This window comes from Podarcis erhardii (genome assembly GCF_964252035.2).
Source record: "Podarcis erhardii genome assembly, chromosome: 1".
NCBI classification, from domain to species: domain Eukaryota; kingdom Metazoa; phylum Chordata; class Lepidosauria; order Squamata; family Lacertidae; genus Podarcis; species Podarcis erhardii.
The window spans coordinates 75,215,475-75,227,302 of record NC_138497.1 but is presented as its reverse complement, the minus strand read 5'-3'; the positions used below and the strand labels follow the sequence as shown (position 1 = coordinate 75,227,302).

The 11,828-nt window shown below is 47.0% G+C and overlaps 1 protein-coding gene across 3 annotated transcripts in view; it reads left to right on the top strand.

Moving 5' to 3' along the window:
• Positions 1-2,671: 2,671 nt before the first annotated feature.
• Positions 2,672-11,828, top strand: part of KCNQ1 (potassium voltage-gated channel subfamily Q member 1) — a 285,672-nt gene continuing 276,515 nt past the window's right edge. For all 3 annotated transcript variants that reach the window (XM_081840773.1, XM_081840772.1, XM_081840771.1), the window contains exon 1: positions 2,672-3,107. In XM_081840773.1, coding sequence (XP_081696899.1) covers positions 2,689-3,107 — 419 coding nt within the window. In that variant the 5' untranslated portion in view covers positions 2,672-2,688. The remainder of the gene's footprint in view (positions 3,108-11,828) is intronic.

Below are 11,828 nucleotides of genomic sequence, written 5' to 3'. Positions count from 1 at the left end.
TGTGAGCCACTTCCTGTCTTATTATGTTCAGACATGGTGGCGGGACCCCTGCAGTGATTCTAGTGATAGGCAGAGCAAACTGAAGTGAGTCTGGGGTGGTGTACAGTAGAGCAGTGAATTCACCACCAGATCCTGCTGGCTAGGGCAGAATATGAAGTGACAATAATCCCCCCCCCCTTATTTTGTTCCAGGCTGAGGCAGCAGAAGGTCCCACATTGGACCCTTCACCAGGAAATGGACCACCATTGACTTCAGTGGATGTTTTGCTGGCCCTGCTCAGTCCCACAATGCTGTTTCAGCGGCCCTTACACTGACTCGCAGGCACACGAGGGAGCTTCCATAACAGCTTGGCTCTTCTGCATCCTAACCCCTTACACGCAGCATCATGGATGTGTGTGTGTGTTAGGATTATGGCAGTGGCTGTACCAGCACTTCATTTTGTTTTACTTTTTTGTTAGTATGCCCCTCCTTAATGCTGTTTATTTCAGTGCATACTTTTTAATTGTAAATCACATTGAGGCTGTTTTTAGAAGTAGTAAATGTGTTATAAATAGCAGCACAGGAATTGTCTGCAAGACCCTCATCCTGCTATGCCAAGTGACCCTGCAAGTGACACTGGTGTGCAAATGCTCCATCCTGCTGCTGCTTGACGTAGTAAGCTGGGCACATACTTGGTCTGCTAAGTGCTGGGACTTCATGGCAGCCTCCACGGTCACATCCCCATAGCTATGCCCCTGCTAAGACTATGAACTTTTGACCAATACAAACATTATCGCTGCAATAACAAGTCATTTCTCCCATACTCTCTCTCTCTCTCTTCCCTTTAACATCCAGCCTAAGTCTCAAGAGTTTGCTCAATATTTTGTGACATTTTGGTTGGCAGTAATTAAGAGATTTGGATTTTTTCCGAAATAAGTGGCATGCTAATGTAACCTAGCCCTTCTTATTAGGTTATTTGGTGGGTTTATGTCTAGAAGCGGAAGAAAAAAGGCTTATATATTTGGCATGCAACATACTAGCACATATTGGGCAAAAGATTACAGCAATGCAGCGGGTTGGACCAGATGACAGTTGTGGTCACTTTCAACTCTACAATTCTGTGATCCAGTGATTCTACGATTCCTACAGTACAGGATATCACAATCTCTGTTGTGAAATAAGTGGCAGTACTTCATCTCTGTCCATCACTACATTATTTCTTGCGAGAGGATCTGCTGATGGGCAGCTGCCAACCTACCAAGAGATGCAAGTGTGAGTAAGTACTCAAGTTTCAATTTATAAGGTTCCAAGAGGGCATGGCTTCTTGGGATATCAACCTGTACATCAAGGGTGTTTACCATGTACTGTATTTCTTTTTGAATTGTTCTTTGACATGTTCAAGGATCTATACACACATTATCTCAGTAATTCCCACAACCATGTAAAGCAGGTGTGGACAACTTTTTTTTCCTGCTGAGGAACATTCTCTATCCCGCCCCCCTCCCCGCCGTGTGTGTATGTGTGTGTGTGTGGGGGAAGAATCTGCCAGAGGCCACATGCTGACAGTGGGTGGAGCTGAAACTGATGACAAATGTGTTCTGGATAACTAATCCGGAAACAGATCAATCATTCTGAAACTACATAAAAATAAAGTGAGGCTTTTAAAAAGCCAGGAAAAGACTCATAAATGAAGTTGAGTGGAGTCACATGTAGCCCCTAGATCACAGGTTTTCCCTTTTAAGTTAAAGGGTGGTGGTGGTGATCACTGGTTGTCTTAATAGTACAGAGATGGCACACACTGAGGCTGAAAAACAGAAATATACCAAAGGCACAGCCCCCATATCATAGGAGTAGCCAGGATTTTTCATAGGGGGGCAGGCCTCTTGTTGGGGGTGGGAAGAACCACACTTAGCTATGTCTTTTTATTGATTTGGGGGAGGGCAACTGCCCCCCTACCCCCCCTGGCTACGCCCATGCCCCATACATGTCTATTCAGAAATAAGTTCCACTGAATTCAATAAAACTTACTCCCAGGTAAATAAATGACTATATGATTGCAGCCGTAGTGAGTTTGAGGCAGGGGGTGATAGCCAAACTAGAGAATTGCTGTTTCACAGATCAATTGCTCACCCACTTTGCAACGTCGCCCCCTCGGCATCTGAAAAAAAACACACACCACAAAAACAAACACCTCCCAGATCATCGCCCTCTCTTAGCCTAACCTACCTCAAAGGAACATACAAGATAAAAAGGAAAATCGTATATATAAGAAATAAATGGAACCCAAACGGCACATTGCTTTGACTTCGCCCGCGCTCCTCTGGATGGCAGGGATTTTCTTCCAGTTGATTGCCCAACGCCTGCCAGGTTTAGGGCAAGGAAGATGCCACTAATCATGAATCACCCAAGTTCTGCACCTGCTGAAGATCTACTTGTTGCACAGCTGCGGAAAGTCTCGGCCGTCTTGCGCGAGTAAGGGACGCGCTGCCCCCGGGGCTCCTTGGGTGGCTGCTGGCAGCGGCGAGGCGGAGGGAGCAGGGGCCTTCCCCGAGGAGCCCGCCCTCCCCCGGAGGGGGCGGGGCCAAGGCGAGCTCTCGGGGACTTGAGCGGAGGCCGCGGGGGAAGCAGGAGAGCGAGCGAGCGAGCGAGCGAGAGACGCGTCGCGCTCGCTGCCTGGCTCCGCATCCCGCCCGCCCGCCCGCCCCCACGATGTCTTCTCCTTCCTCGCCCAAGGCGGAGAGGAAGCCGTGGAGCTTGGGGCGCCTGTCCGTCCCGTCCAGGAAAGGCAGCATGAAACCCTCGGCTCTGGAGCTGGCCGAGAACGCCGCCAACGCGCACTACGCGCCTTTCTCGCTCTCCGCGCCCGCGGGGGGGACGGCGGCGCCCGGCGGCGCCACTCAGCAGCGCGCGCGGTACGTCGAGGGGCCCGAAGCCACCGTGGCCATGAGCGGCGGAGGAGGCGGCGGCGGAGGCGGCGACTACCCTCGCCCTCCGGTCAGCTTCGACCCGCGCGTCTCCATCTACAGCGTCCGCAGACCTCTGCTGAGCCGCAGCCACATCCAAGGCCGGGTCTACAACTTCCTGGAGAGACCCACCGGCTGGAAGTGCTTCGTCTATCACTTCACTGTGTGAGTCCCAACGGCTTTTTGCTGAGCGTTTGGTTAGAAGCGACCCCCCCCCTCCCCGTCATAAGGGCCCCCCTTCTTCCCCGAGGAGCCCGGCGGCGGCGGCGGCGGCTCCCGGGGTCAAGGAGCGGGGAGGGCAGGCAGGCGGGCGGGCAAGAAGGCTGCTTGTCGTTTTCTGTCAAGAAAAGGCGGGAAAAGGGCCTCGGGGAGCCCCGCGCACGCTCGCCAAGGGCGCGCGGCTCGCTCGGCGCCCGCCGAAGCCCCGCCCCCCCGGAGATTGGCAGCCCTCGCGCGACGCGGGTTTACCCGGCGGACTTCTCCGACCGAAGTTGACCTAGTAAGGATGCTGAGGGTGGCAGCCCGAGCTACTAGGTCAGCATCCTCCTGCGGGAGTGAGGCAGCTGTTGTTGAAGCCGCATGCCTCGTTTGCCCGCCAGCCAGCCAGCCTTCCTCCTGCCTGGAGCCATAAAGGGGAAAAAAGCTTGCAGCGTTTGGGAGTTTTGAGCTTAAGGGAATAAGAGGTGGCTTGAGAGAAGTTTATAAAATTATGCCTTGCGTGGAGAAAGTGAGTAGAGAAAGGCTTTTTTCACACCAGAAGTTTCGGACAATCCGATGAATGTAGGAAGATCCAGGGCAGATAAAAGAAACTTTTTCACAGAGTGCATTAGTTAAACGGTGGAACTCCCTCCCACAGGACACAGTGATCGCCACAGACTTAGTTAAACTGTGGAACTCCCTCCCACAGGACACAGTGATCGCCACAGACTTGGATGGCTTTAAAAGAGCATTGGACAACGGAGGAGAGGGCTGAGGGCTGTCGATGGTGACTAGCTGTGATGGCTATGCTCTGCCCTCATAGTTGGAGGCAGCAATGCTTTTGAATACCATTTGCTGGACACCACAGGAGGGCAAGAGTGCTCTTGTGCTCAGATCCCGCTTGCAGGTTTCCCACAGGCCTCCAGTTGGCCATTGTGAGAACAGGATGCAGAGCTGGATTATTTATTTGATTAATTTCTATACCACCCTCTACCTGATGATCGCAGGGCGACTTACTATCTAAAAACACAAAATGCATAACATACTGTAGTAACAAACAAAACCAATAACCCAGCCCCCACAATATGGCCTCATCAAAGAGCACATGTTATTATGTCCTATATACCTTACGCTTTAGCAGCTCTTAGGAAAACTCTCACAGTGTCTCATCAGATATTTAACAGACCAAGCCTTGGCATACTTTATTGGAAGTAAGTTGCATTGTGTTCCATGAAGTTTGCTGCCAGGAAAGTATTCCGAGCATTGCAGCCTAATTGTTGGCGCTGTCTGCCTGTAACATTTAATTGCCTAGATTCATGCATAACGTTTGCTACAGATAAATCCTTTCCTTTAAGCACATAAGTTACTCCCTTACAGGTGCGTGTGCAGCTAAGTTATTTCCAGGATTAATGTCAATAGATGCTAGGTTGCCGGGGGTGGGGTGGGGGGAGAGAGACAGCTCCAGAAGATGGCAATTGTATATATCCTTTACTCTGGCTAGGTACCTGTTCTGCATGGTGGGGTGCACCACTGTGGCTTCTCTGTGCTAAAGGTCCATGCAGATACACTCTCTAGTTGATGAGCTGTGCTTTAACTTCTCTCTGTGTGTTCCATTCATTCCTAATGCATTGAGCAAAACAAGCCATTGTATGCTGAGAACTTCTTACGCTGGTTACAAGTACCAGAGTTCATAAAGTGTTGTTCATGAGATAATTATTTAAACTAGCCATCTGTCAGCACAATTCAATTCATTATTCAGAACTCTGACAACACATTGTGTGTGTGCACGCACACAAATACAAACATTTGTGAAATGAAACAGTGACAAATGTGTGAACCCGCCTCTTTGGGAAAAGCAGCTTTCCCCCCAGGGAAAAGCAGCTTTGGGGAGGGAGCTTTTTAGAGTGGAGAAGCAGCCAGGGAAGTTTGTTAGAATCATCATAGAGTTGTAGAGTTGAAAGGGACCACAAGGGTCATTTAGTCCAAGCTGTCACAATGCAGGAATTTTTTTGCCCAGCATGACTGAGATTAAGTCTCCTGCTCTGCCAATTGAGCTACTTTGAAACTTTTCTGCACTGGTCATTCTTCTACTCTAGATTGTACCTCTCCCCATCACTTATCTCCCCTTGAGCTTCCAAAATGCACATTTGGAAAGGCAAAAAGAAGTTTGGAAACCTGCAAAATAGGAGGGGGATTTGGAGTGGAGTGATTAACACTTTCCTTACTCACCATTTATCCACTCCAAATCTCCTCCTACATTGCAGGTTTCCAAATTTTTGTTGCTTACAGGTTGTCTTATGATTTGCTAGGAGTGAAAGTGTTGAGCACATTTAGTTTCATAGGCATGCTGTGAAAGGGCATTATTCTTGATACAGTGGTACCTCGGGTTACATCCGCTTCAGGTTACAGACTCTGCTAACCCAGAAATAGTGCTTCAGGTTAAGAACTTTGCTTCAGGATAAGAACAAAAATCGTGTTCCGGCGGCGTGGCGGCAGCAGGAGGCCCCATTAGCTAAAGTGGTGCCTCAGGTTAAGAATAGTTTCAGGTTAAGAAGTACTTAACCCGAGGTACCACTGTACCCAAATTATAGCCAAATTGAGCCAAAATATGAAGGCATACTGTAACACAACATGGCATTAGCTGCCTTTGACATTCCTCTTGGAGTTGATACAAAAGACTTATTGCCTGATGTTGGTGTGCTTAAAATAACACTCACTTTTCTGAATCATGGCTTGCAAAATTAAAAAGCCACCAAAAATACCAATCAATACAATATACTGTACTTAATGGCTTCAAAATGTAGATTAGTCGTGCTTGTCTAATCAGAGCTACTTTTGAAGATGCATTATTGGAAATGAAAAAAATGAGCAGAATGTATTTTTAAGAAAGTAGTGAATGGAATTTCTTAACCTAAGGTACTCTTACCTTACCTTAGGGCTTTTTTTTGGGGGGGGGGTAGAATCCAAGTATCCTAGCTGCCATTTAAAAGTTGTGTTAAATTACTAATGGCTCACCATATGACTCTGGTGCTTTTTTTGTCTCCATACCACTGCAAATGACTGGAAATAAGAAAGATTTACAACAGAGGTTCCTAAACCATGGTCCGTAGACCTCCAGTGGTCCACAAGCTTCATTCAGGTAGTCATCGGCATGTCTGTAAAAATACAGTTAAAATCATACAGAATCTAAAACAGTGTGTTGAAATTGCTAAATCCGGCAGAAAAATAATTAAGTGGTCCATCAAGACTTTCATCAATTTTTAATTCGTCATGAGGATGGGGGGAGATTGGGAACTTTAGTTGGAATCCGTCTGTCTCGAGAGACAATGGAGTGTGCCTCCGAGCTGGGGATGAAGTCAAACTGCTGTGTTAGTAGCACCAAAGTGACCTCCTCAGGGTGCGAGCCTGAGCAGTATGTACAAAGGTCCTGGGTTGCCCAGATGACAAGACACACACCCCCTGGCTTCACTGATGTGGTCCAAAGGAAAGCAGAACAATACGTTTGGCACCAGCTTGCTTGCAGGAGTTGCTGGAAGAAGGCGTACAAGGTGCCATCCAACCATCATAGGACTCCACTCTGGAATTGTGTAGGGTTTATTCCTAAGCCCTTTTTCTGCCAAAGATACCCTGAAAGGCAGCAGAGGTTTAGGATCAGTTTTTCTTCTCCTAGATGGGCTACCTTCCCAGGTTGATGAGCCCCACATGCCAGGGGCGCAGCAAGGGGGGTGCAGTAGGTGCGGTCCGCCCCGGGTGCCCCCACTGAGGTGGGTGACAAAATGGTGGGCAGCACTCACTGCTGGGCCTGCAGCATGCCCAAGCCACACGTCTTGGGCACCAGCAGTTCCACTCTGTCCGCCTGCTGCCTCCCCCCCAGCTGTAGGGTGGCTGAGGCCCCATGGTGCGCCCTGCCCCTAGGGGTGCTGCGCCCCCTGCCCCATCCCTATGGGCCCCATGCACCCCGTCCTGTCCCTCCCTAAGGGCACAGGGCACCCTGTCCCATCCCTATGGGCACCGCGTGCCCTGCCCCCACCCCTGGGGGAAGTTCGCTCCGCCCCTATGGGTGCTTCACCCCAGGTGCCAGAGAGGCTTCCTCCACTGCTGCCACCTGCCCCTCATTTCCCTCTACAGCACATGCTGAAACTGTCTTCTTGATCATTGGACCCACTAGTGGTCTCATCTGCTCAATCTGCTGGAGCTGTCTTTCCATGTAGGGCTTACAATATCATAGTGAAAAAGCTTGGAGGAGCAATTTATCTCCAGATAGTGGCTTTAATGTACAACAGCCTTTATTCTGAAAGTTAACTCAGGGAAAACTTCAAAACAGCCAAATGAGCATGGAGTTTTCTCGGTGTTCCCACAAAATGTGGGAAACTGGCATTGGGTAGGGGAATGGAAATGGAATGGCATATCTTAACAAAGGGTGTGGCTGGCTGCTTGGCAACTTGTGCAAAGAGTATTCAGTGCTGCAACATTTTGTTTCAGGTCCCACTTGTTCTAAATGCATTTACTGGGATGTTCCAAGTGGTGGAATTGTCCAAATTGGAGCTTCTTGCTTTGTAGGTCCATAGCTGGATGTTTTGGAAGCAAAAACAGGAAGACCAAAAGTAATGTGTTAAATCAGGTTCTCCATTTTCACCATCACTGATGCTGAGCACATGGGAAGCAGCTGCATACCAGGTCAGACTATTTCAGGTATCCCAAGGGTCATCTAGTCCAATGCCCTGCAATGCTAGTATTGCCTGCACTGGCTGGTAGTGGCTATCCAGGGTCTTTCATATCACCTGCTATCTAATCCCTTTAACTAGGGATGTTAGGCATTGGACTTTGGCTTCTGCTTACAAAGCATATGCTGTACTACTGAGCTATGACCCCTCTCCTCTCATCTCTTTTGCATGCTTTTGATGAATCAGTGCGAGACCCACATGGCTCCAGACAGCTCCCAGGAGCTAGATTTACTGAAATACTCATCAGAAGCCCACATGAAACTCCAGAAGTGTTCTTGATAAACACCTAACCTCACTGTGAGCAAGTTCCTCCCTGGCTAAAGAACAAAACCTCCTTCAACTGTTTAAAGAGTCTGATTAAATTTTTGCTAATGGGAACATAAATATTATAAAGTCAAGTTGTGCATGGAAATGTATATTTATTCTTTCTCTGTTTTTTGTGTGTCTGTGTATAAACAATATGGCTTTTGTTTATCTGTAGTAGTGCAGTTTGGCTGGTCTGTAGGACATGAAGAAAAATGCCTTTGAGATTGTGCTTGAGGTCAGTGGTTTAGACCACAGTGACACTCACGTCCCCATTTTACCTGTTTTTGAGTCCATAGCTGTGCGAATGACCAGCTAAAGTAAATTTAAAATCAGTAGCAGGCTAAGCAGAAGTCTTATAGGTTTGCTTATTTGTGCCGCTTTAAGCATTGTTTACAAACATGTCTCATATTATTAAATGAAATCTGTTTCCCAGTAAATGTGACAGATGACTTTAACCTTTTGTTACATCTACAGACCTAAAGAGTTGTTTCATTTATGAAAGTTAGGTGTAACATTGTAATTTAAGGACCAAACCACAAGTTACACATCAGATTAGTAATCCGATCTCTCCCCCCCCCCCTCTCATTCACACACACACTCACTCACTCACTCACTCACTCACACACATGAAATCAATGTAGGGTGCTTTAAATATTATTTGAACAGTGGCACTGGGTTTCCTTCATCTAGCCCATCCTCTCTGTGGCTATTAGTTCCCCATTCTGCTATATCCAGTTCATGTGAGTCTTAGGTCTTCCTCTTCCTTTTCTGTCCCATCCAGTCCCCTCCACACCCAAAAATCAGCTCTGCAATGTAGGAGGACCTGGTGGAACAGAACAGGAGGCCTGCAGGGGGAGAGACGAAATGGAAGTCCTGTTGCACTGGTGAAACCCTGCTGGTGAAACATTGGTTACAACACTTTAGCTTTTGGGGGAGGGTTGATTTAGGCAACAGAAGCAGCCCGGCGTGTGTGTGAGATATAAAGATCCCTTCCTCAGTGCCATTTGTGATTCATTAAATAAATCAAATGGGAGCTGTGAAGCCCTGGTTCAAATATTGCCTCAGCTATGGACTCATTAGGTGGCCTTAGGAAAGCCACTGTTCTCTCAGCCTCAATCACCACATCCCCATCTGCATGGTAACAATATTATTGGCCTACCTCACATGGCAGTTTTAAGGATTCTTGAGATAATGCATGTGAAGCATTTCAGCTCAACAAAGCTTTGTTTATTTATTTTTGTCAAGCTTGCTAAAACTGCATCAAAAATATTTGTTAAGAAACACTAATAAAGGGACATAGATAAAAAAAAAAATCTGAGACCCATGAAGTGTGCATAGCTTACATTCCTTATCATTCTTATGGTTCACTATCCAGTACTAATTATTGAAGGAAACTTAGCTGTAATTTAGCTCCACTGGTTTCAGTACAACTTAGTACTCTTGCATTTCTTCGGGTTGTACCCATTATGTAGAAACAAGTTATGTTGAAATAATTCGGACCTATGTCCAAGTTACCATCTACTTCCTGGAAACAACATCCCCGCCCCAATTTATTTTAATGAGGGGGGACATAGTCCCACATAAAAAATGTTGTTGCATATAAGCCTGGCTTTAAAGGCACCAGCTGTTTAATTGCCCTTCATATGGTGCATGAGCAGCCATATGAGTGAGTAACTCAAAACAATAAGCAATGCAACAGTCCTAGCTAGTGTTGTGCTCAAACCTGTCCTCCAGTTTCTTGAGATTATTGTTCCCCTGTAAAAGAAGTTTTTGTGGGTTGGGGGGGGGGTTTTGGCCTCATTTGCAGTGTGCTTTAGAATTTCTTTAGAATGTTGTTGAGTGTGGGGTCAAGCTTACCTAACTGTTGCAAGGGCGCTGCTGGTGATGTGCATTAAGCATTTCTCCAGTGCTGCCAGCTCCCTGATCTGAAGAAACCCAATGGGAAATCTTTTATGATGTCTATCCTGGCCCTCACTGCTAGACTAAAGTACTCAGACTCCCAGCATGGTTTCTGCCCAGTGTTTTAATGTGTGGATGAGATTGGTACATATGTAATGCACAGGTTACAAGGTGCAGGAGGTGCAGAAGAGGTATAGATGCATGGCTAAGTGCAAGCTAATGTGTTGATCCAACAAGCAGCATTCCACCCAGCCTCTTCCTTTTGAAGAGTGAGGAGGGCACAGTCAGAGTCCTGGGACTGCGCAGGCAAAAAGGTTGTCCAAGGGCAGCTCCCTGAGCTCCTCTCATTCCTCCTCAAGGTCCAGCTATCCTCTCCATGACATTTCCATGAGATACATGACAATGTGTTTACCTGAGTGTTGAATCACAGGAAGTCTAGCAGTCTGGCTTTTGAGCCCCTGACACTGGCACACTTGCTTCTGCTTAAGGGAAGTCCTCCTTTTTAGCTTAAAAAGAAATCTTTCTGCACTGATTTCTTTAAAAGGAAAAAACACTTTAAAAAAAGATGAACAGTTGCCAAGCACACAATCGGCAGCCTCTCAACTTCCCTGTGCTTTCAAGAAAGCCTCAATGGGGACATTATGGGGTTTTCAGAGTGCAGACCAATGGAGAAATTATACACTTGCAAACACCCCTCAGCCACCCTGCTCCCAAACATGAAAATTTCACCAAAAGGCTCTCTCCCCTCTAATAATTAAGTATTGCTGGAAAATGTTTGGGAAAAAATGCAGGTTAATTTATCAGCATAATGCTAGTTTATCTATCTGGTTTATCTATGCCTTATGCTGTTTACTCCACTTGTTTGTTTAGATTCATAAAAGTAACGGTAAAAGGACCCCTGACAGTTAAGTCCAGTCACGAACGACTCTGAGGTTGTGGTGCTCATCTCGCTTTACAGGCCGAGGGAGCCGGCGTTTGTCCGCTCCGCAGACAGTTTTTCCAGGTCATGTGGCCAGTATGACTAAGCTGCTTCTGGCGCAATGGAACACTGACACCAGAGCAGCACACGGAAATGCCGTTTACCTTCCTGCCGGAGCGGTACCTATTAATCTACTTGCACTTTTGGGCGTGCTTTTGAACTGCTAGGTTGGCAGGAGCTGGGTCCGAGCAATGGGAGCTCACCCCATTGCAGGAATTCGAATCACTGACCTTTTGATCGGCATGGGCAGGGCTCAATGGTTTAGACCACAGCGCCACCTGTGTCCCTTAGATTCATAGCCTGGTGTAAATCTGAGTCAATCTCATTTATCCTCATAACCAGTGCTTTTTTTCAGGGGGGATGCAGGGGTATGCATACCCCTAAACATTTTGTGAATCTTTGTACTTTTGTTCATTTACTGTATTTATTTTTCCTGATTTGAACTATAAAATGGTGATTTTCTTGAGTCAAAATGAGAGTACCCCTAAATGTTTTTTTAAGGAAAAAAGCACTGCTCATAACAACCCTGTGAGGTAAGTCACTGATGGAGAACCGAGGCTGTGATATGATGGGGCTTTCTTCCAGGCATCCCAATGAGTTGTGGGCTTTAGAGCTAAATCTCTAAAATTATATCCATGGGGCCTTATATTCCTTCTATTAAGGACAGAGTACATTTCAGAGGCTGCTAGTCCTGTTCAGCTCTGGTTATGTTGGATGCTGAACTGAATACAGTGTTCATATAATCTTATTTGACCAGGAGAAACATCTGCAAAAATACAG